Source organism: Pan troglodytes, chromosome 4 (genome assembly GCF_028858775.2).
Source record: "Pan troglodytes isolate AG18354 chromosome 4, NHGRI_mPanTro3-v2.0_pri, whole genome shotgun sequence".
NCBI classification, from domain to species: Eukaryota; Metazoa; Chordata; class Mammalia; order Primates; family Hominidae; genus Pan; species Pan troglodytes.
In genome coordinates, this window is record NC_072402.2 from 83,341,467 (window position 1) to 83,364,879 (window position 23,413).

The following is a 23,413-nucleotide window of genomic DNA, read 5'->3' on the forward strand; positions in this document are numbered from 1 at the left end:
ACCAGATGGAGATAATTACAGCTTTAAAAATTTTTATTTTTTCATTTTATTTCACATATTGACATTAAATTTTTATTGACACATAATAATTGTACATATGTATGGGGTACAATGTGATGTTTTAATACATGTACTCAATGTATAATGATCAAATCAGGGTAATTTGCATAATGATTTTTCTGTAGGGAGAAAATTCAAAATCTACTCTTCTGGCTATTTTCAAATATATAATATGTTATTGTTAACTATACTCATCCTACTATGCAATAGGACACCAGAACTTATTCCTGGGTTCTACATCTGTTAAGCCAACCAAGGATTGGAAATATTGGGAAAAAAAATTCCGTCTGTACTGAACATGTACAGACTTTTTTCTTGTCCTTATTCCTTACACAATATAGTACAATAACTATTTGCATGACATTTACATCGCATATTATGAGTGATCTAGAGTTGATATGAAGTATATGGGAGGATGTGCAAAGGTGATGTGCAAATACTATGTCATTTTATATCAGGGACTTGAGTATCCTTTGTTATCCTCAGGAGATCCTGAAACTAGTCCCCCATGGATACTGAGGGCTGACTGTATAGTCCTATCCTCACGGCACTTTCATTCTAATGAGGGAAGACTGACTATAAACAAAATATATGTAATAGGTGGTGGTAAGTACCGTGGAGAAGTAACAAATGGGGCAAAGTGAGTTATACAGCTCCATTCTTAGAAACCTTGGAGTACTTTTCGTAGTTTATACTCATGGTGGTTTCCTTTTGTCTCCTTTATTACATGGGACTCTGACATGTGCCCATAGCTAGGGTGGCAGTAGGATCTACCCGATAGTAGGGTGGCAGTAGGATCTACCCGAAAAGCGTCCTGCTGATACAGGACCAAAGCATCCTGTTGTTCTCGAGCCTATAAAAAGAGCTAATGGTCTTGCTTCTCTTAACTGTGGCCTCCTACACTGTGTTTTGGATGATTGGTGATGTCTTGGATATTCTGTTTCTTTGGAACTTTGAATATACAACATTTTACTAGGGAATTAGCAACGGAAGCAGAGCAAAGATGTACAGAGGAAACAATGCATAACTCTGATGGAATTGAAGTCATGAGGCAGCAGAGAGCTTAAATTACAGCTTTAAAAATTTTTTATTTTTTAGAGGGAATTTAATTGGGAGTAACAGCAGTAATAGTTAACAGAGCCAGAATGCTTGAGTCATATAATTGCAAAGCAGAGTTGGGAGCAACAGATGCTAAAGAGTAGTTGCTGTAGTTCCTCTTTGGGTCGTAGGAGCAGTTGTCATATTACTATATAGCTACTGAATGAAGAAGAGTTCTTAGTGAGGCCTGGGTGAACAGCTCTTCTTAGTATTCTGTGTGACCCCATTTGACCTTTTAACAAATCCCTAAGTAAACAAATAGCCCCTAAGGTAAACTAAGTTTTTCTCTGCTATTTTTTTGCTTGAGAGAACTATAACTGTAATAGACTTATATTTCTGAACATTTTAGTGCTTGCCAATATTTGGTAATATTTACGTTTCCTATATTTGTAATGAACATTCTTCTTCCGTTACATTTTTTGTTAAATTATTGTTTCATGCATAAAAGTTGACCTTTCATTGTATAAAATTGATTCAGATTAATTTATACACATTGACAATGAGTAAATAGAATTTTTCAGATTATTAAAAGCTGAAGGATGCCCATGTAAGCAACAAAAATAAAGAAAAAACCAACAAAAATAAACCCAAACCCCTCAAACAATTTCGAACACAAAACATTCTTCTCATGCCGGCATCCCTGCTTGCAGGTGTGAAGGGGGCAGGAATCAGCGAGGTGTCCTGGGATGAGTCCCGGGAGTGGGAAGAGGTGGCAGGAAGGGGATCTGAGGAGGAGAACAGGGGTCCTGGTGGTCTGTGCTTCTTCCCAGACACGGGAGCTGTAGAGGAGACCTCTGCAGCAGATGCTAGGGGGGCCACTAGGCCCAGGCAGTCTTGGGACTTGGGTCTGTCCTGCTGTGCATCCATAGTGGGTGCTTTAGAAAGGGGAGGCCCACCCGAAGCCCCTGTTGCAAGTGAGGACAAAGTGTGGGAAGGCCGTGAGGGTCTGCAGTCCGAGATGGCCTTGTCCTCAACGTGCAGTGCACGGTTGATGCGCTGGAATGCCTCCTCTTTTTCCAGGTGCAGGTCTTCAGCCGTGGCCCGGTACCCCAGCTCTAAGGGAGGTGTCAGCATCAAAGGCTCCCCTCGCCTCCGTGGCAGCAGGGGAATCTTGCGTCTGTGGGGCCTGGAGGCCTGGGATCTGGGGGAGCCACCCCTTGGGGCGAGTGTCTGCCCTGGTGCTGTATCTGCTGCCTTTTCACACCGTGTGTGACCCGAAGAGACAGCCTGAGGCCTGTCCTCACTCACTGTCTTTGAGTAACTGAGGGTCAGCTGGCAGCGGGATGAGGCGGGCCCCCTCCTCTGCTTTAGCCCCGGCAAGCCTCCCGTGGAGCTGTAGGAGCTGGAGATGGCATTTCGTTTGGTGCTCGAGCTCGTCCAGGATGTCTGAGATGTCTGGTTATATCTGATTTCTGAGCTCTGGGCATGGAGGTCTGTCTGCAGAGGCCCTGGCCTGGGCACAAAGGGAGAGAGGCCTCCATTGTCCCGCAGGGGCCAAAATGCAGACTGTGCATCCCTGGTGACCTCGGGGACCGTTCTCTGATCATCAGGATTTTCTTGGACTCTGGGGTCCTTGTCCTGCTCAGGCATCCCTGCCCTGCTCTCCTTGAGGGCCCTCAACACTATCTTCCCTGAACACAAGTCTGGGGACAGCCGGGTGTTGTGGACCCCAAAGGGGTGACTACCTGCTCCTGGGCCCCACAGAGTCCTTGTGCTCAGTGTAGTGGCTGAGCTGGGGGATGCCCTGGAACTCGGAGCACACAGCACTGGCTTACTGTGGTACCTGTGCAGTGAAATTGAAGACAGAATCACCAGGATGGAACACAGGTCTTGCAGGATCACGGAAAACCTTCTTAGAGTTGTCTTGACAGCACTGATGTTGAGTGTCCGGGTGTTTGTAGGATGGCCTGCCACTCAGTCCAGGGGCAGGAGCAACGGGGAGATCCCACAAGCAAAGTGAACTAGGGGATGGGCTGAAGGGGCTCCAGGCAACTGAGCCCTACTCGCAGGTCCTCGGCCTTGGCCCAAACAGGAATGAGGGGCACAGAGTGCCCGGGTAACCGCTCCTGGGAGCAGTGGGGAACTGTCGGATACTTGAACTCTCAAGAGCTGGGCTCTGAGCGTCCTCGTCCAGCTGCCAACTTGGCCAAAGGCTAAGCCAGCAGATTGTTCTGTTGCCGGGCAACGCACCTCCTAAACCTGAGGGAGTGGGCACGTGAGCACATAATGGCACCAGTGACAGAGCGACCATAATGGATTAATAAGCGCAGCCAGGTACCCGCGCAAGGCACTTGCTGGCAATGGCAGGAGGCGGACGTGGGGGGTCGTGCAATAGGTACTGGAGGGAGAGACGTGGGCACAAAGGTCGCGGGAGGAACAGGTGCCCACAATGGCTGCAGATCTGCCCGTGGATCACTGAAGATTCCTGCTCTCCTGCTGAGGTGGAGACTGCAGTGAGCTGAGATGGCACCATTGCACTCCAGCCTGGGCAACGAGTGCAAAACTCAAGTCTCCAGATAAAAAAAAGAAAAAGAAAAAAAAGAGGCCGGGTGTGGTGGCTTATGCCTATAATCCTAGCACTTTGGGAGGTCGGGGTGGACGGATCACGAGATCAGGAGTTGGAGGCCAGCCTGGCCAACATAGTGAAACCCCGTCTCTAGTAAAAATACAAAATTTAGTCAGACATGGTGGGCAGGAGAGAGCATGTGCAGGGGAACATCCATTTATAAAACCATCAGACCTCATGAGACTTATTCACTACCATGAGAACAGCATGGGGGAAACTGCCTCCATGATTCAGTTATCTCCACCTGGCCCCACCCTTGACACATGGGAATTGTTACAATTCAAGATGAGATTTGGGTGGGGACAGAGCCAAACCATATAATTCTTCCCCGGCCCCTCCCAAATCTCATGTCCTCATATTTCAAAAGCAATCATGCCTTCCCCTAAGTCCCCCAAACTCTTATTTCAGCATTAACTCAAAATTCCATAGTCCAAAGTCTCATCTGAGACAAGGCAAGTCCCTTCCCTTCCACCTATGAGCCTGTAAAATCAAAAGCAAGTTAGTTATTTTCTAGATACACAGGGAATCAGGCATTGGTTAAATACACTCATTTCAAATGGGGAAATTGGCCAAAGCGAAAGAGCTACAGGCCCCATGCAAGTCCAAAACCCAGCAGGCAAATCTTAAAGCTCCAAAATGACCTCCTTTGACTCCATGTGTCACATCTAGGTGATGCAAGAAGTGGGTTCCCAGGGTCTTGGGCAGCCCCGCCCCTGTGGCTTTGCAGGGTACAGCCCCCCTTCTGGCTGCATTGAGTGTCTGCAGCTTTTCCAGGCACACAGTGCAAGCTGTCAGTGGATCTACCATTCTGGGGTCTGGAGGATGGTGGCCCTTTTCTCACAGCTCTGCTTGGCAGTATCCCAGTGGGGACTCTGTGTGGGGGCTCCAACCCCATATTTCCCTTTGACACTGCCCTAGCAGAGGTTATCCATGAGGGCCCCCCCCTCCCCCCCACAGCAAACTTTTGCCTGGATTTCCAGGCATTTTCATACATCTTCTGAAATCTAGGCGGAGGTTCATGAACGTTAATTCTTGACTTCGGTGCATCTGCAGGCTTAACACCACCTAGAACCTGAAAGGCTTGGAACTTGCACCCTCTGAAGCCATGGCCTGAGGTGTACCTTGGCCCCTTTTACCTATGGCAGGAGCAGCTGGGATTCAGGGCACCAAGTTCCTAGGCTGCACACAGCAGGGGGTTCTGGACCCACAAAACCATTTTTCCTTCTAAGCCTCCTGGCCTGTGATGGGAGGGTCTGCTGTGAGGGTCTCTAACATGCCCTGGAGACATTTGCCCCATTGTCTTGGTGATTGACATTTGGGTCCTCATTACTTATGCAAATTTCTACAACCCAGTCTCCTGAGAAAATAGATTTTTCTTTTCTGTTGCATCATCAGGCTACAAATTTTCTGAACTTTTATGCTCTGCTTCTTCTCGAATGCTTTGCTGCTTAGAAATTTCTTCTGTCAGATACCTTAAATCATCTCTCTCAAGTTCAAAGTCCCACAGATCTCTAGGGAACTCTAGAAAAAAATTCTTATTTTCACTCTTTCCCGCCTATCTTATGCCCGTTTCTAATACAGGTGCACAATGCCTGCAGTGTCTTTGCATAGTAAGAGTGACTTTACTCCATTTCCCAACAAATTCCTCATCTCCCTCTGAGACCACCTCCGCCTGGACCTTATTGTCCATATCACTATTAACATTTTGGTCAAAGCCATTCAACAAGTCTCTAGGAAGTTCCACACTTTCCCACATTTTCCTATCCTCTTCTGAGCCTTCCAAACTGTTCCAGCCTCTCCCTGTTACCCATTTCCAAAGTTGCTTCCACATTTTCGGGTATCTTTACAGCAGCACCCCACTCTACTGGTATCAACTTATTGTATTAGTCTGTTCTCACACTGCAAATAAAGACATACCTGAGACTGGGTAATTTATAAAGGAAAGAGGTTGAATTGACTCACAGTTCTGCATGGCTGGGGAGGCCTCACAATCATGGTGGAAGGCAAGGAGGTGCAAAAGCATGTCTCACATAGTGGCAGGCAGGAGAGAGCATGTGCAGGGGAGCTCCCATTTACAAAACCATCAGATCTCATGAGACTTAGTCACTACCACGAGAACAGTATGGGGGGAACCATCCCCATGATTCAGTTATCTGCACCTGGCCCCACCCTTGACACGTGGGAATTATTACAATGCAAGGTGAGATTTGGGTGGGGACCCATCCAAACTATGTCAGTATGTTTTGACTTCTTGCTTGATTGCTAGGTTGCATAGAGGACAAACATGGAAATTAATGAAGTACCTTAATATCTGGCTTCAGATCTTAGACAGGATCAGAGGGCCAGCTCAAATTTGCAAGGAGGGGAGGTAGATCCCACCATTTTATGGGTGAATGGCAAAATCAAACAGAAATTATGTGGGATGGGAGAAACTGATGCAGGCATCTTTGGAAACATTCTACTTAGCTAATTTTATGCTAGGCTTTAGGTCAAGAAGGAGAGAGAGAGCTGACATGCTGTGATACACACGTATAGTCCCAGCGACTTGGAAAGCTGAGGCAGGAGGATTGCTTGATCCCAGGAGTTTGAGGTAGTGTGCGATGATCGTTCTTGTGAATAGCCACTAGCCACTGAACTCCAGCTTGGGCAACATTGAGACACCCTGTCTCTTAATTTAAAAAAAAAAAAAAAAAAAAAAAGGAGGAAAGAAAGTGGTCTCAGTTTTTAATGTAAATATTTTTAATGGGATAATGATATTTTAAGATTAATGTATATTGTGTATCAGTTAACTATAGGTCAATAATTATATAAAACTTAAGGTACGAAAAACATTTATTTTTGCTAACATATCTGTGAGTTGACTGTTCTTGGCTTGGTGAGGCTGCAAGCTGCAGGTAGAGTCTAGGTATGTTTTCTGTGTGTTTGTTCCCCCTTGGATCAGTGGACTACCTGAGAATGTGTTTTTGTCACAGTGATAGAATCACAAGGAAACTCCAGTTCTGGAAGTACATTTTAAGCCATTGCTTCTATCATGTCCACTAATATTCAGTCAGCCAAAGCACATACCTTGTCCATGGCTAACATTGATAGTATAGATAAATATACCTGATCTCTAGCAGGAGGAACTGCATTGTCTTGGGGAAAGGTTTTAGATATAGGGAGGGGTGATGAGTTGGGAACAATAATGTAGTCTGCCACAAACATATTAAAGTGTAACTGGATATGGTTGCTGCAGAATTTTGAACCTTTGTTTTAATTGTGATTTTTACTCTTTTCCCCCTATCTAGTGCCCTTTTGTAATACAGTAATTCTCATGATTTTTGTCTGAATTGAAATCTTCTGAGATTAGATTGTCTACGAAAATACAGTCGATCCTCCTTGTTTTCAGCTTTTGTATTTGTGAACTCACCTACTATTTTTTGTAACCCCCAAATCAGTACTCACAGCACTTTCATAGTCATGTGTTTGCGCAGTGTCAAAGAATTTGAGTTTGAACAGGATGATATTCTGCCTTCTTTTTCAGCTGTCATACAATAGTCAGGTATCCTTTTTGTGGTCTATTTAATGCCATGCTTTTCCTGTTTTTGTACTGTTTGTTGGTTGTTTTGCCATTTAAATTAACCCCCAAGCATAGTGCTGAAGTGCTGCTTAGCATTCACAAGTCCAAGAAGTCTGTGATGTGTCTTACAGAGAAAATACATGCATTAAATAAACTCCATTCAGGCGTGAGTGCTGTAGTGCCATTGGCTGTGAGTTCAATGTTAATGAATGAACAATGTATATTATTTATTTATTCTTCATTTAATTAATTATTATTATTATTTTTTTGAGATAGAGTCTCACTCTGTTGCTCAGGCTGGAGTGCAGTGGTGCAGTCTTGGCTCACTGCAACCTCTGCCTCCTGGGTTCAAGCGATTCCCCTGCCTTAGCCTCCCAAGTAGCTAAGACTACAGGCATGCGCCACCATGCCTGGCTAATTTTTTTTTTTTTTTTTTGTAGTTTTAGTAGAGACGGGGTTTCGCCACGTTGGCCAGGCTGGTCTCGAACTCCCGACCTCAAATGATCTGCCCGCCTTGGCTTCCCAAAGTGCTGGGATTACAGGCGTTAGCCACTGTGCCTGGCCAACAATATACATTAAATAAGCACACATACAACAAAGGTAGGTGTTGGTAAGCTTACAAAAGTGTGACCAGTAGCTTGCTGAAACCTAACTTTTTATTTGTTCATGGAACTTTCTAGACCGTAACTACACTGAATAATGAGAATGTGCTGTAATCTTTTTAGGTGCTGTAGATGAGCCATTGGATTAAATTATTACAGTATGTTTCAGACTGCTCTATGTTGAACCCTAGTGAAATGCCTCTCAAACCTTCATAAGGATCACAATCTCATGTCCTTTTTTTTGTTATTAAATGCCCAGTATGTGTTAGCGATTTAAACAAAATTCAAATTTTTTTTTTTTTGAGACAGAGTCTCGCTCTTGTCACCTAAGCTGGAGAGTGCAGTGGCATGATCTCGGCTCACTACAACCTCTGCCTCCCGGGTTCAAGCGATTCTCCTGCCTCAGCATCCTGAGTAGCTGGGATTACAGGCACCCGCCACCACGCTGGGCTAATTTTTGTATTTTTCGTAGAGACGGGGTTTCGCCAGGTTGTCCAGGCTGGTCTGGAACTCCTGACCTCATGCGATCTGCCTGCCTTGGCCTCCTGAAGTGCTGGGATTATAGGCGTGAGCCACCATGCCCGGCGTTGACTTTTTAATAATAACCATTCTGACTGGTGTGAGATGGTATGCCATTGTGGTTTTGATTTGCATTTCTCTAATGATCAGTGATATTGAGCTTTTTTTCATATGCTTGTTGGCCGCATGTGTGTCTTCTTTTGAAGTGTCTGTTTATGTCCTTTGCCCACTTTCTAATGAGATTTTTTTTTCTTGTAAATTTGTTTAAGTTCCTTATCAGTGTTGGACATTAGATCTTTGTCACATGCATTGTTGCAAAAATTTTCTCCCATTCTGTAGGTTGTCTGTTCACTCTGTTGATAGTTTCTTTTGCTGTGCAGAAGCTTCAAGAAGAAAGGAATCCGATTGGTTCTGTGTCTGTCTCTTTTGGTATTCTCAGAATTATGTAGTCATTCATATAGAAAGATGATTAGGAAAATAGGACAAGAATAGCAGAAATCTACATAAAAATGTAGGAAATTAAAATTAGTTACCAGCATACAAAAAACTTCTATATGTTATAATTACATACTATAACTCACCCCTCCTTGCCAAATATTCTCTCTCTTTTGACTTCAAAATCATGGCTTATATGTACTTTCTCTATTTCCCAGATGCAAATATAATTAATTGACTTTATTTATCTAGGAAATGTTACTGATATCTTAATTGTAGTCATTGGCTTGAGTGACGGGTTTTGGTAATTCAACTACTATTACTTGAAAGTAATAGATTTCATAGGATACTGTTATAAAATCTTTTTAACCTCTTTTCTGATTTCAGGAGTAATTAGTAATTGTGGTTTACTGGAAAATTCAATGAATAGGGTGTTAAAGGAAGCAATTCATTAATAATATATCTAATCTATTGGGAGACTGAGGCGGGTGGATCACCTGAGTTCAGGAGTTGGAGACCAGCCTGGCCAACATGGCAAAACTCCGTCTTTACTAAAAATACAAAAATTCGCCGGGCATGGTGGTGCATTCCTGTATTCCCAGGCACTCGGAAGGCTGAGGCAGGAGAATCACCTGAACTCCAGAGGTGGAGGTTGCAGTGAGTCAGGATCGCAGCACTACACTCCAGCCTGGGTGACAGAGTGAGACTCCATCTCAAAAAAAAAAAAAAAAAAATTAAAAAATTAAATTAAAAAAAAGCGGGCCGGGCACATTGGTTCAGGGCCGGGCACGGTGGCTCAAGCCTGTAATCCCAGCACTTTGGGAGGCCGAGGCAGGCGGATCACGAGGTCAGGAGATCAAGACCATCCTGGCTAATGTGGTGAAACCCCGTCTCTACTAACAATACAAAAATTAGCTGGATGTGGTGGCAGGTGCCTGTAATCCCAGCTATTCCAGAGGCTGAGGCAGGAGAATCACTTGAACCTGGGAGGCAGAGGTTTCAGTGAGTCCAGATCATGCCACTGCACTCCAGCCTGGGCGACAGAGCGAGATTCTATCTCAAAAAAAAAAAAAAAAAAAAAAGCAGCGGAAGCAAATGAGAGTGCCTGGGAGTGGTCATTGTGGGGTCTTCCCGTTTGTGTGACCCAGGTCATGTCCCTCCCTAAGCCCTGGTCTCTCTTGCCTCCTGCAGGGCTGGTGAATTACCAGATCTCCGTCAAGTGCAGCAACCAGTTCAAGTTGGAAGTGTGTCTTTTGAATGCAGAAAACAAAGTCGTGGACAACCAGGCTGGGACCCAGGGCCAGCTGAAGGTGCTGGGTGCCAACCTCTGGTGGCCGTACCTGATGCACGAACACCCCGCCTACCTGTACTCGTGGGAGGTAATGGTGGTTTGGGACTTGCTTAAGGGAGGTCTTTTGCCCCTATCTGGTAGCCCTGGCTTCAGCAGGAGCCCAGGACAGGTGAGCGGGCAGGTGTGGTCCTCTGAGCTTTCTGATGTTTTCCACCCTTGGTGGGAGGCCCAGATTTTTTATTTATTTATTTATTTATTTATGTATTTATTTTTTTGTGATGGTCTCACTCTGTCACCCAGGCTGGAATGCCATGGCCTGATCACAGCTCACTGCAGCTTTGAGCTGCAATCCTCCTACCTTGGCCTCCTGAGTAGCTGGGACTACAGGCACATGCCACCATGCCTGGCTAATTAAAAAAAATTTTTTTGTATGCCGGGCATGGTGGCTCACGCCTGTAATCCCAGCACTTCGGGAGGCTGACGCGAGCGGATCACTTTAGGCCAGGAGTTGGAGACCAGCCTGGCCAACATGGTGAAACCCCGTCTCTACTAAAATATGAAAATTTGCAGGGCATGATGGTGCACGTCTGTAATCCCAGCTACTCGGGAGGCTGAGGCAGGGGAATTGCTTGAACCCAGGAGGCAGGGGCTGCGGTGAATTGAGATCATGCCGCTGCACTCTATCCTGGGTGACAGAGTGAGACTGTCTCAAAAAAAAACTCCTTTTTATAGAGTTGGGGTCTTACTAGGTTGCCCAGGCTGGTCTTGAACTCCTGGACTCAGGTGATCCTCCTGCCTTAGCCTCCCAAAGTGTAGGGATTCCAGGCATGAGCCACCTCGTCTGGTCAAGGAGAAGGCCTGATTTTGAAGGGCAGGTCCCAGGGTCAGCCAGTGAAGGGCAGAGCCTCTGATTGCTGCTTCTCTGCAGGCCCAGAGGCGACTTCTGGGGTGCATGCACGAGGGGTCTTCCTGCTGTAGGGCAGGCCAGATGAGGCTCAGGCTGTCGGGGCGCTCACACCTGGCGCTTTGGCTGTCATAGGTGCGGCTGACTGCACAGAAGTCACTGGGGCCTTTGACTTCTACACACTCCCTGTGGGGCTCCGCACTGTGCCCGTCACCGAGAGCCAGTGGGTGAGAGCCAGTTTCATTTGCGGTAGAGGCAGCAGAGGTTGTAGAAATGCTCCTTGAGGCAGATGCCACACCCCAATTTCATGGAGTGATTTGGGCTGAGCCGAGTCTGCAGCAGGCAGAAGGCTCTGAGATGTTGTCCTAGCCTGGGCAAAGGACAATTCAGAGCTCGGGGGAATAGGGGTGTGCTCAGCACGACTGGGTGGACAGGCCCTTTGTTGTGAATCGTACAGGCTTCCAGGAGCGGGTGCCTGAGGCTTCCAGACAGGCTTTGGGAGGTGGCCAGAGGAGATGCCTGTTTCCGGGGCAGGAAATGGAGGGAGGGCCCAGGCTGGAGAGGTTCAGCCAGGCTGTCACAAGGCTTTGAAGCTTCCCATCTGAGAGCCTGGCTATTGGAGAGCGTGGGTTTGGAACTTGAGGCTAGGAGGTTCTATTCTGTCCTGTGCCAGCCACAGCGTTCGGATGGGCAGAGCAATGATGGGGGGAAGATGTAATAGAAAAGAACTGAGGAAAGAAGAAGAAAACCAGCTTCAACAACGGTCTAGGCCAGATGCGGTGGGTCACGCCTGTAATCCCAGCAGTTTGGGAGGCTGAGGTGGGTGGATCACCCGAGGTCAGGAGTTCGAGACCAGCCTGGTCAACAGGTAGTGAATCCTGTCTCTACTAAAAATACAAAAATTAGCTGGGCATGGTGGTGGACGTCTGTAATCCCAGCTACTAGGTAGGCTGAGGCAGGAGAATCGCCTCAGGTGAACCAGGAGGCAGAGATTGCAATGAGCTGAGATAATGCCACTGCATTCCAGCCTGGGCTACAGAATGAGACTCTGTATCTCAAAAAAACAAAACAAAACAAAAACACAACAGTCTGTTCTGTGGAGGCCTTGGGCAGATGCTGGGAGCTCTGAGCACGGACTGGTCCCTCTGTTGGGAGCCTCTTCCCTTCATCCCTCCTGGTTAACTTGACTCCGCATAAAGGCCATTTCTTCTAAGAGCCTGTCCCTGACTCTCCAATCGGAGATGTGTCTGTTGTCTCATAGAGTGCCCAATTCCTGCCACCACTTGTCATTTCCATTCGCAACATTTCTTTCATTGTTTGTTTTTCAGAGTCAGGGTCTCACTCTGTTGCCCAGGCTGGAGTGCAGTGGTGCAATCATAGCTCGTTGCCATCTCGACCTCCTGGGCTTAAGCGATCCTCCCCACTCAGCCTCCCAAATAGCTGGGACCACAGACGTGCGCTGCCTTGCCAGGCTAAATTTTAATATTTTTTTCCCCCACGAGTCAGAGTCTTGCTCTGTCTCCCAGGCTGGAGAGCAGTGTTGCGATCTTGGCTCACTGCATCCTCTACCTCCTGGGTACAAACAGTTCTCCTGCCTCACCCTCCCGAGTAGCTGGGATTACAGGCTCACGCCACCATGCCCAGCTAGTTTTCTTCTTTATTTTTTGTTGAGATGGGGTTTCACCATGTTGGCCAGGCTGGTCTCGAACTCTTGAGCTCGTGATCCACCTGCCTTGGCCTCCCAAAGTGCTCACAGGCTTGAGCCACCATGCCCGGCCCTAATTTTTAAATTTGTTGTAGAAACAAGGTCTTGCTATGTTGCCCAGGCTGGTCTCAAGCGCCTGGTCTCAAGTAAGCCTCCCAAAGTGCTGGGGTTCTAGGCGTGAGCCACCTCGCCTGGCACTTGCACCGTTTTTCTGTGCATGCATCTCCACTCCCACTGCCCAGGACCTGTGGACTTAGATTTGAGTCATTACTGAGCACCTAGCACCCAGCCTCATGCCTACCTCCCACCTCGCACTACCTGTTTGCTTGATGCATTAATAAATATTCCACCTGAATCCACAGCCCATTCACTCCTGTGTTCAAGAGCTATTTCAGGAAGTGAACCTCATTTTTGGCAGTGTTCAGTCCAGTGAGCTCAGCTCTGTGTACCTGGCAGGGTGGCTACGCCTCTGGGGGGATTGGATTCAGGGGTGGGGGAGAAAGAATGTTGTTAGAGAGCTCGGTCTAGGACTAGAGGAACGTGCCCTTATGTAAAATACATCTCAAGTTAGGGAAGAAAGCAGCGGCTCTGTGCTTTTTTTTTTTTTTTTTTTTCTTTTCTTTCTTTCTTTTTTGTTTGTTTGTTTGTTTGTTTGTTTGGGGGCAGGGTCTTGCTCTGTGGCCCAGGCTGGAGTGCAGTAGCGTGATTTCGGCTCACTGCAACCTCCACCTCCCGGGTTCAAGCAATTCTTGTGCCTCAGCCTCCCGAGTAGTTGGAGTTACAGATGCGTGCCACTATGCCTGGCTAATTTTTGTATACTTAGTAGAAATGGGGTTTTGCCATGTTGGCCAGGCTGTTCTTGAACTGCTGACCTCAGTGATCTGCCTGCCTCAGCCTCCTGAAGTGCTGGGATTACAGATGTGAGCCATCATGCCTGGCCCCCAGTTGTGTTCTGGCAGGGGAAGATGGGACAGAGAGGATGGGAGGGTGTCTGAGCCTTTCCCGGACTGACGGAACCTGTGTCTTCTCTCTTTTGTGGACAGGATGGTGATTGCTCACACCAAAGCCTTGGACCCCTCCCAGCTTGTGACCTTTGTGACCAACTCCACCTACGCAGCAGACAAGGGGGTGAGCCTGGGGGTCCTCACCCCATTTCTCCCTGCCTTTGCCTGGGCTTGTCCTGAAGCCTGCTCTTGGGAACAGCTGGAAAGAACCATGTGCTGCCAGTCTGAGCTTTTTATTTTGTTTTACTTAGAAAGATAGAGACAGGGTCTTGCCATGTTGCCCAGGCTGGTCTCGAACTCCTGGGCTCAAGTGATCCTCCTGCCTCGGCCTTCCAAAGGGCTGGGGTTACAGGCGTGTGCCACCGCACTCAGCCGCAGCCAGTCTGTTTTCAAAGATGGTCTTTGGGTTAATGACAATTCTCTCTCTGCTTACTCTCCAGGCAGTGTGGCTTTCTGAATCCAAGGAGGCTGGGCATAGGGAGATGGGATTTGTTTGCCCAGTTTGGACTCAGCATTTTTTGTACTCGATTTAATAGACTCATAAAATGTCAAAGGTTTAAGTGAGCTTAGAGTTCATCTGGCCCAAACCTGGCTGATCAGAATCTCCAGGGGAAGTTTTATTGAAATGCCAGATCTCTGCATTCTGAGATCCTGATTTAGTAACTCCAGGGTTGGAACCTGAGTTTTTTTTTTGTTTGTTTTTTGTTTTGTGTGTGTGAAGGCAAGGTCTTACTCTGTTGCTCTGGCTGGAGTGCAGTGGTGTGATCACAGCTCACTGCAGCCTTGAATTCCTGGGCCTAAGCAACCCTCTTGCCTCAGCCTTCCAAGTAGCTGGGACTCCGGGTGTACACCACTGTGCCCGGCTAATTTTAAATGTTTTTGTAGAGATGGGATCTCACTATGTTGCCCAGGCCAGTCTCAAACTCTTGAGCTCAAGTGATCGTCCTGCCTTAGCCTCCTAAAGTGCTGGGATTACAGGCATGAGCCACCGTGCCTGGCTGATACTAGCATTTTTTTTTTTTTTTTTTTAAAAGATAGAGTCTTGCTGTGTTGCCCAGGCTGGAGTGCAGTGGCACAGTCTCAGCTCACTGCAACCTCCGCCTCCCAGGTTCAAGCAGTTCTCCTGCCTCAGCCTCCCAAGTAGCTGGGATAACAGGCACATGCCACCACGTCTGCGCTTGATCGTGGGAGGCAGAGGTTGCACTATTGTGCCACTCCATTCTAGCCTGGGCAACAGAGCGAGACTCTGTCTTCCAAACAAAGCGAAAAAAGATTATCTGCGAGAATGACTGCATTGGCCCCTTGGGTGGGAGGGCTTCTCCAGGGCAAGGTGAGGGGATGCCCAGTGCTGGGAGTGCTGCCTGGAGAGGAGTCAGTTCCAGTGGCGGGGGCCCTGGGTTTTGGCTGAGGACTGCGTGTTGGCAGCTGCTCTGCCTCTCACAGCCCTTCTCAGCTGCACACGTCGTGAGCGTCAGTGTGCAATCACAGGCCTGCCTCCTTTGGGCCACTTTGTGACCATGTTTTTTGCTTGTGGGGCAGGGTAATTTCAGGATCTAAATTGGTGCAGTTGGATGTTCTCAGCCCCGAGAGGCAGCTCTTCCCGTTCTAGGCTTTTGTTTTGTTTTGTAGAAATGGAGTCCTACGATGTTGCCCAGGCTGGTCTCAAACCCCTGGGCTCAAGTGATCCTCCCACCTTGGCCTCCCAGTGTGCTGGGATTACAGGCATGAGCCACTGTGCCGTGCTAATTTTCTTGATACTATTTTTTGTAGAGCTGGGGTCTTGCTGTGTTGCCCAGGCTGGTCTCGAACTCCTGGCCACAAGCCACCCTCCTGCCTCAGCCTCCCAGAGTGCTGGGATTACATCCCCTTCTTACCTTCTCTGTCAGAGGAGCCCCCACAGCATGTGAGTACTGAGTCATGCGGTCTTGTGGTTGCTGAACGGGCTCTGCTGCTCTGGTCCTAGGCTCTGTATGTGGATGTGACCCGTGTGAACAGCTACTACTCTTGGTATCGCAACTACGGGCACCTGGAGTTGATTCAGCTGCAGCTGGCCGCCCAGTTTGAGAATTGGTGTAAGACATCACAATCCCATTATTCAGAGCGAGTATGGAGTGGAAACGCTTGTAGGGTTTCACCAGGTAAGCGGTGTTGAACTTTCTGCTTGTGTATTCTCTCTGGGCAGAGATGCCACTTGCCTCCTCCACCCTGCCCTGCGCCCACTGCAGTGCTCCCCTTGCTTCAGCTTTGGGCTCACCTCCCGCTACCCTGTCCACATTCCCTTCTCACCAGCAGCCAGGCCTCTGCCCCACTCGCTTGGTCCTCAAAGGTGGACTCCTTACTGGCCTTGTTTCCAGACAGCCTCCTATCACCCGTGCCCAAGTGGTCTTTCTAACAAATCCAAATTTTTATGTGTTTTTGAGACCGCCTCTCTCTCTGTCACCCAAGCTGGAGTGCGGTGGTGCGATCACTGCTCACTGCAGCCTTAACCTCCTGGGCCCAAGCGATCTACCCACCTCAGCCTCCTGAGTAGCTGGGACCATAGGCACAGGCCAACATGCCTGGCTAATTTTTTTACTTTTGTAGAGATGGGGCCTTGTTGTGTTCCCCGGGCTGGTCTTGAATTCCTGGGATCAAGTAATCCTCCTGCCTCAGGCTCACAAAGCGCTGGGATTTACAGGTGTGAGCCACTGTGCCCGGCCACAAATCAAAATTTTTGAGTCCTATCATTGGCTCCCCCAGGCCCATAGGACAAAGTCCTAACCCCTAGTCAGGACTCTCAGTGTCCTCTGCTCTTTCCTGGGTTTTCATCCTCTTCTCTTCTCACTCCTGGCCACTGATCTGTTTCCACTGCCCTCATTTGCTCTCCTGCTCTTGCTTGAGCTATTCTTTCTGCCTGGAATGCCCATGTTGGCACCATAATCACCAACTAAAAGATCCTTTTGTTTTTATTTTTTTAGAGATAGGGTCTTGCTATGTTGCCCAGGCTGGTCTCAAACTCCTGGACTCAATTGATCTTTTTGCCTTGGCCTCCCAAAGTTCTGGGATTAACAGGTGTGATCCACTGTGCTAGCCTTTTTTTATTTTTTATTTTTTTCCTCACAGGGTCTTGCTCTGTTGCCCAGGCTGGAGTGTGGTGGTGTCATCATAGCTCACTGCAGCCTCGAACTCCTGGGCTGAAGCGATTCCCCTGCCTCAGCCTCCTGAGTAGCTGGGACTACAGGCGTGCACCACCATGTGCAGCCTAGTTTTAAAATATTTTGTAGAGATGCAGTCTCGCTATCAGGCTGGTCTTCACCTCCTGTCTTGGACTCCCAAAGTACTGGGAATACAGGCATGAGTCACGACACGTGGCTGAAAAGATTCCTATTTGGCATCTGAGTCTCCTCATAGCTGTCCCCTCTGTGGGGAGGTTTACCCTGCCTGCCCCAGGTGGAGGGAACCTTCCCCGTGCTCTGCCCTGTTGCAGCCGGAACCTGGCTCTCCCAACGTTCTCGGCAAGCACCGTTGTTATTTCTTTGGCTCTCTCTTTGATCGGACTGTGGGCTCAGGAGACAGGAGTCCTATTTATTGTTGTTTCCCAGGTACTCTGCAATAGCTGACACAGCACATGCTAAATAATACCTATTGAGGGCATGGGTGAGATCTTAGAGCCATGTTTAATCACTCACTTTGTCTTTTTTTTTTTTTTTTTTTTTGAGATGGAGTCTCACTCTGTCACCCAGGCTGAAGTGCAATGGTGTGATCTCAGCTCACTGCAACCTCCACTTCCTAGGCTCAAGCGATTGTCCTGCCTCAACCTGCCAAGCAGCTGGGATTACAGGCACCTGCCACCATGCCCAGCTAATTTTTGTATTTTTGTAGAGGTGGGGTTTTGCCATGTTGGCCAGGCTGGTCTCGAGCTCCTGACGTCAAGTGATTTGCCTGCTTCCGCGTCCCAAAATCCTGGGATTACAGGCCTGAGCCACCATGCCTGGCCTGTCCTCATTTGTTTATCCATCTCATTTTTTGTCCTTCTCACCAAAGATATGTTGCTTTGTCTTGTGGGGTTTTTTTCATGTGGATTCCTGAACCCCATCCAGCCCCGTGTCCCCTCCCCATCCAGCTCACACTCTTTTGCACAGCTCCTGGGACTCCCATTGACACACAGGGAACAGCCACCCACAATGGACTGCACTGTTCTGTTTGCACCCTTAAATTTATCGTGCTTACAGAATGACACTTCTGCAAACTAGTCAAGTAGGTGGAAGTGGTTTGTGGATATGCACCCTTGTTCATTCTCTTTGAAAAGGTAACCAGCTCTGAATTCTTTCTCCTTTGAGGAGGAGTTTCACTTGTCGCCCAGGCTGGAGTGTAGTGGTGCAATCTTGACTCACTGCTACCTCCGCCTCCCAGGTTCAAGCAATTCTCCTGCATCAGCCTCCCAAGTAGCTTGGATTACAGGCATGCACCACCATGCTCACCTAATTTTTTTTTTTTTTTTTTTTTAGTAGAGATGAGGTTTCACCATGTTGGTCAGGCTGGTCTTGAACTTTTGACCTCAAGCGATCCACCTGCCTTGGCCTCCCAAAGTGCTGGAATTACAAGCATGAGCCACCATGCCCAGCCCCAGTTCTGAATTCTTAAGAAACTCGAGAGGGTCTAGGTGAGCATTGATAGAACCTCTGCAGTGCTGGGTGTGCTGGCTCACGCCTGGAATGCTAGCCCTTTGGGAGACCGAGGTCAGAGGATCTCTTGAGCCCAGGAGTTTGAGACCAGTCTGCACAACATGGACCCCATCTCTACAAAATATTTAAGATGAGTTGTGGCTGGGTGCAGTGGCTGACGCCTGTAATCCCTGCACTTTGGGAGGCTGAGGTGGGTGGATCACAAGGCCAAGAGTTCAAGTCCAGCCTGACCAACATGGTGAAACCCCGTCTCTACTAAGAAAACACAGAAATTAGCTGGGTGTGGTGGCATGCACCTGTAATCCCAGCTACTCAGGAGGCTAAAGCAGGAGAATCGCTTGAACTGGGGAGGTGGAGGTTGCAGTGAGCCGAGATTGTGCCACTGCACTCCAGCCTGGGCGACAGAGCAAGACTCCGTCTCAAAAAAAAAAAAAAAAAAATAGTTGGGTATGGTCGTGCTTGCCTCTAGTCCCAGCTACTTGGGAGGCTGAGGTAGGAGGACTGTTTGAGCCCAGTAGGTCAAGGCTGCAGTCCGCCATAATTGCACCACTGTACTCCCACCTGGGTGACAGAGTGAGACCTTGTTTCAAAAAAGAACCTTTGCAATGATGGAAATGCCCCATGTCTGCACTGTCTGAAATGGTAGCCACTAGCTACATGTGGCTGTTGAGGTCTTGATATATGACTAGGATAACTGAATTTATTTGGTTTAATTAAAAAAAAATTTTTTTTGAGACAGCCTTACTCTGTTGCCCAGGCTGGAGTGCAGTGGCGTAATCACAGCTCACTGCTCAACCTCCTGGGCTCAAGTGATCCTTCCTCCTCGGCCCCCCAAGTAGCTGGAGCCACAGGCATGCGCCACTACACCTAGCGAATATTTAGCCTTTTTATAGAGACTGGGTTTTACTGTGTTGCCTAGGCTGATCTTGAACTCCTGAGCTCAAGTGATCTTCCTGCCTCGACCTCCCAAAGTGCTGGGATTACAGACCTGAGCTACCATGCCCAGCCTGGTTTAGTTTAATTTCATTTTTCATTCATTCATTCATTCATTCATTCATTCATTCATTCATGAGATAGGGTCTTGTTCTGTCACCCAGGCTGGAGTGTAGTGGTGCAAACACAGCTCACCACAGCTTTGACCTCCGGGACTGAAGCAGTCCTCCCACCTCAGCCTCCCAAGTAGCTGGGACCACAGGTGTGTGCCTCCGTGCTTGGCTAACTTTTGTACTTTTTGTAGGCTAGTCTTGAACTCCTAGGCTCAAGCAGTCCTCCCACCTGGGTCTCCCAAAGTGCTTGGATGACAGACATGAGCCAGCGCGCCTGACCTAAAGACATATTTTTCCTTCTAGTGTAGTTCAGCCTTAAGACTATATCAGCAGATAGAGACGGAAAAGTAAGAAAAATTGAGTATCAAGTTATATTTATAAATAAAGCAGTTACTAATTGATGTTTTTTTTTTAAACCTCCTTTTTAATTCTGGGTTACATCATTCCCTGGCTGTCGTTTTTTTTTTGTATTTTTTTTATTATTATTATACTTTAAGTTTTAGGGTACATGTGCACATTGTGCAGGTTAGTTACATACGTATACATGTGCCATGCTCGTGTGCTGCACCCACTAACTCGTCATCTAGCATTAGGTATATCTCCCATTGCTATCCCTCCCCCCTCCCCCCACCCCACAACAGTCCCCAGAGTGTGATGTTCCCCTTCCTGTGTCCATGTGATCTCATTGTTCAATTCCCACCTATGAGTGAGAATGTGCGGTGTTTGTTTTTTTGTTCTTGCGATAGTTTACTGAGAATGATGATTTCCAATTTCTCCCTGGCTGTCTTTACCCTAGCATCAGTGAGTCCTGCAGTCACTACAGCCCCCAGTGAGGACAGATATTTTGGTCACCATCAAGTGGATCTTTATTTTTATCTAACATTTACAATTCTGCCAGTTCTTACTCTTAATTCTCTTTGCCTTGAATCCCAGGATCCACCTCTGATGTTCAGTGAAGAATACCAGAAAAGTCTGCTAGAGCAGTACCATCTGGGTCTGGATCAAAAACGCAGAAAATACGTGGTTGGAGAGCTCATCTGGAATTTTGCCGATTTCATGACTAACCAGTGTAAGTGGCAGTTTAGCGCATGGGATAATGTACCCGTCCTCATTTTTTCAGGTTGCCTTGCCCATTCTGGACATTTTGGCTGTAAGAATATTGGAAACAAAGGGGGGAACCTGGTTTAATCCATGTAGGTTGTGTTGAGAATTTCCTAGGAAAAGTAAGTTGTGCTTAGGAAGTAGGAAAGCAGTCAGGCCCCCGCTTCCCACATGCGGTCAAAAAGTAAACATGAGAGTCTGCTATAGTGAGATGGAAATGGCTAGCTTGCCTTTTTCTTGTCTATTTCATAGCCAAGGATGAAGGAAAAACTGGACCTCATTATGGATTTACTTTTGGGATACACTCATTATTCCAGAGGAGGGTAAAAGGCTGAGAAGCTTAAGGTATTTCAGTCTGTTTTATGTTACTCATTTGCGAAAAGCAGGCTCATCGAATACAGGTGAGTTTCAACGCGTCTTGAATATGGCAGCATTTAAAAGTCTTCAGACCAGGCATGGTGGCTCATGCCTGTCATCCCAGCACTTTGGGAGGCCAAGGTGAGAGGATTGCTTGAGGCCAGGAGTTCGAGACCAGCCTGTTCAGCATAGCAGGACCCCCATCTCTACAAAAACTAAACAGATTAGCTAGGTGTGGTGGTGTGTGCCTGTAGTCCTAGCTGCTTGGGAGGCTGAGGCAGGCGGATAGCCTGAGCACAGGAGTTGGAGGCTGCAGTAAGCCATGATTACACCACTGCACTTGAGCCTGGGCAACAGAGTGAGACCTGTCTTTAAAAAAAAAAAAAGGAGCTGGGCACGGTGGCTCATGCCTGTAATCCCAGCACTTTGGGAGGCTGAGGCAGGCAGATCATGAGGTCAGGAGATCGAGACCATCCTGGCTAACAGTGAAACCCTGTCTCTACTGAAAATACAAAAAAAATCAGCCAGGCGTGGTGGCGGGCACCTGTAGTCCCAGCTGCTCGGGAGGCTGAGGCAGGAGAATGGCATGAACCCAGGAGTTGGAGCTTGCAGTGAGCCGAGATTGTGCCACTGCACTCCAGCCTGGGCGACAGTGAGACTGCTTCTCAAAAAAAAAAAAAAAAAGAAAAGAAAGGGTCTTCAAAGACAATAAGATCTGTGCTCTCACGTAGGGTGGATGAGGGGCTGCCAAGTTAGCAATGTTTCCCATTTCTTCTTAGTTTATGGACTTTCCATAAACTCAGGATGGCAGTTTGGTTGGTTGGAGAAGGATATGGTGATGGCGGGAGTTACAATACATTACTTATAGGGGAAGATAGGCTTTTGAAAGGTTAAAGCTTAAAAGTGAGAATGGAAAAGGGATGAATGAATGAACATGATGAGGTGAGAGGGAAGAGGTAAAGGGAAAAGGAGAACAAGAAACTCTTCTCTGCGTGGCACCTGGGATGAATGGTTTCTGGGGACATCCCTGATGGCAGTTTTGTGGAGAGGTGCAAAGCTTTATGTGTTAAGAAATGAGCTGTAGGCTCAGTGCAGTGGCCCACGCCTGTAATCCCAGCACTTTGGGAGGCCGAGGTGGGTGAAAAGAAAAAATGGGCTGGGCGCAGTGGCTCACGCCTGTAATCCCAGCACTTTGGGAGGCCGAGGTGGGCGGATCATGAGGTAAGGAGTTCGAGAGCAGCCTGGCCAACATGGTGAAACCGTGTCTCTACAAAAAAATAGAAAAAAAATCCCTGCATGGTGGTGAGCACCTGTAGTCCCAGTTACTCAGGAGGCTGAGGCATGAGAATCGCTTAAACCTCGGAGGCGGAGGCTGCAATGAGCTGAGATGGTGCCACTGCACTCCAGCCTGGGTGACAGAGCTGGGTGGTGGCTCAAGATATGTTTTGTAAACCTGAAGATTTGAGATCATATAAGCCAAATCGAAACTTAATTGGCATTCATTACTTTTGGTTCAAGAGACTCCATGATCAACTAAGAGCCACCAAACATTTCCCATGTAGACTATTTTGACCATGCTGACTCTACTGACACTGTGGTTACTGAATTCACTTTATCTCTAGAAATTAATTCTTACTAATGGATGTCTGTCACTGTAAGATCCTTCTCTCCTCTGAAATAAGGAGAACATTTTAACTTCAGTAGTTTAAACTAGTGTCCTAAACTATAGCATTCAAAATGAGATAATATGCTAAAGTAATACACAAACCAAAAATCCCAGTGGCTAACACAAAAAGTTTTTCTTACTCATTTTACATATCCAGGGTAAGTCAGTAATAGACGCAGACACACCCAGAGACCAAGGATGAGTTGTGATCTGTCTGCACACATAGTTCACAATGCCTGAGTGAGTTGTGCATTGGCCTTTAAACTTCCACTCATGTTTAATTAATAAAGATTTTGCTCAAATGCCATTTGATGATGAGTTTCATGACCATGATCAACTTTAAAAGAACTTGGAAGTACAATCCTCAAGCGTTTCTGGAAATAGCAGAACTACAATATTTGAGAAAAATATTTTTTAATGTATAAAAAATTGGCAGGGTAGGCTAGCAAGCAAGAGACCTAGAGAAAAGTTGATGTTACAGTCTCAAGACGAAAGGCAATCTGCAGGCAGAATTATTTCCTTCAGGGATCTCAGTCTTTTAATATAATCAATTGACTGGATGAGCCCTACAATATTTTGGAAAATAATCTGCTTTTCTCAAAAATTACTGATTTTCATGTTAATCTCATCTAACAATACTTTCAGAGCAACATCTAGACTGGTATTTGAATATATAACTCTTTTATCTTTTAAAATATCAAATAATACAGTTATATATATATACACACATATGTATATATGTCACCTAAATTGTAGATATCAGAAATCAGAATGCTGTGATATGAATATTTAGTATATTTTAATCATGATAAATTATACATCCTTCTACCTTATGA

At 47.1% G+C, this 23,413-nt stretch overlaps 1 protein-coding gene and 1 pseudogene across 1 annotated transcript; one reads left to right on the top strand and one right to left on the bottom strand.

The window, feature by feature from the left end:
• Positions 1–1,128: 1,128 nt before the first annotated feature.
• Positions 1,129–4,531, bottom strand: LOC129144165 (putative POM121-like protein 1). The gene is made up of 2 exons (XM_063811810.1): positions 4,366–4,531; positions 1,129–3,065 (listed from the first exon to the last, which is right to left on the bottom strand). The coding sequence occupies exons 1-2, from the start codon at positions 4,529–4,531 to the stop codon at positions 1,684–1,686; spliced, it is 1,548 nt and encodes a 515-aa protein (XP_063667880.1). The 3' UTR covers positions 1,129–1,683.
• Positions 4,532–7,723: 3,192 nt separating this feature from the next.
• Positions 7,724–23,413, top strand: part of LOC112209226 (beta-glucuronidase-like) — a 97,049-nt pseudogene continuing 81,359 nt past the window's right edge.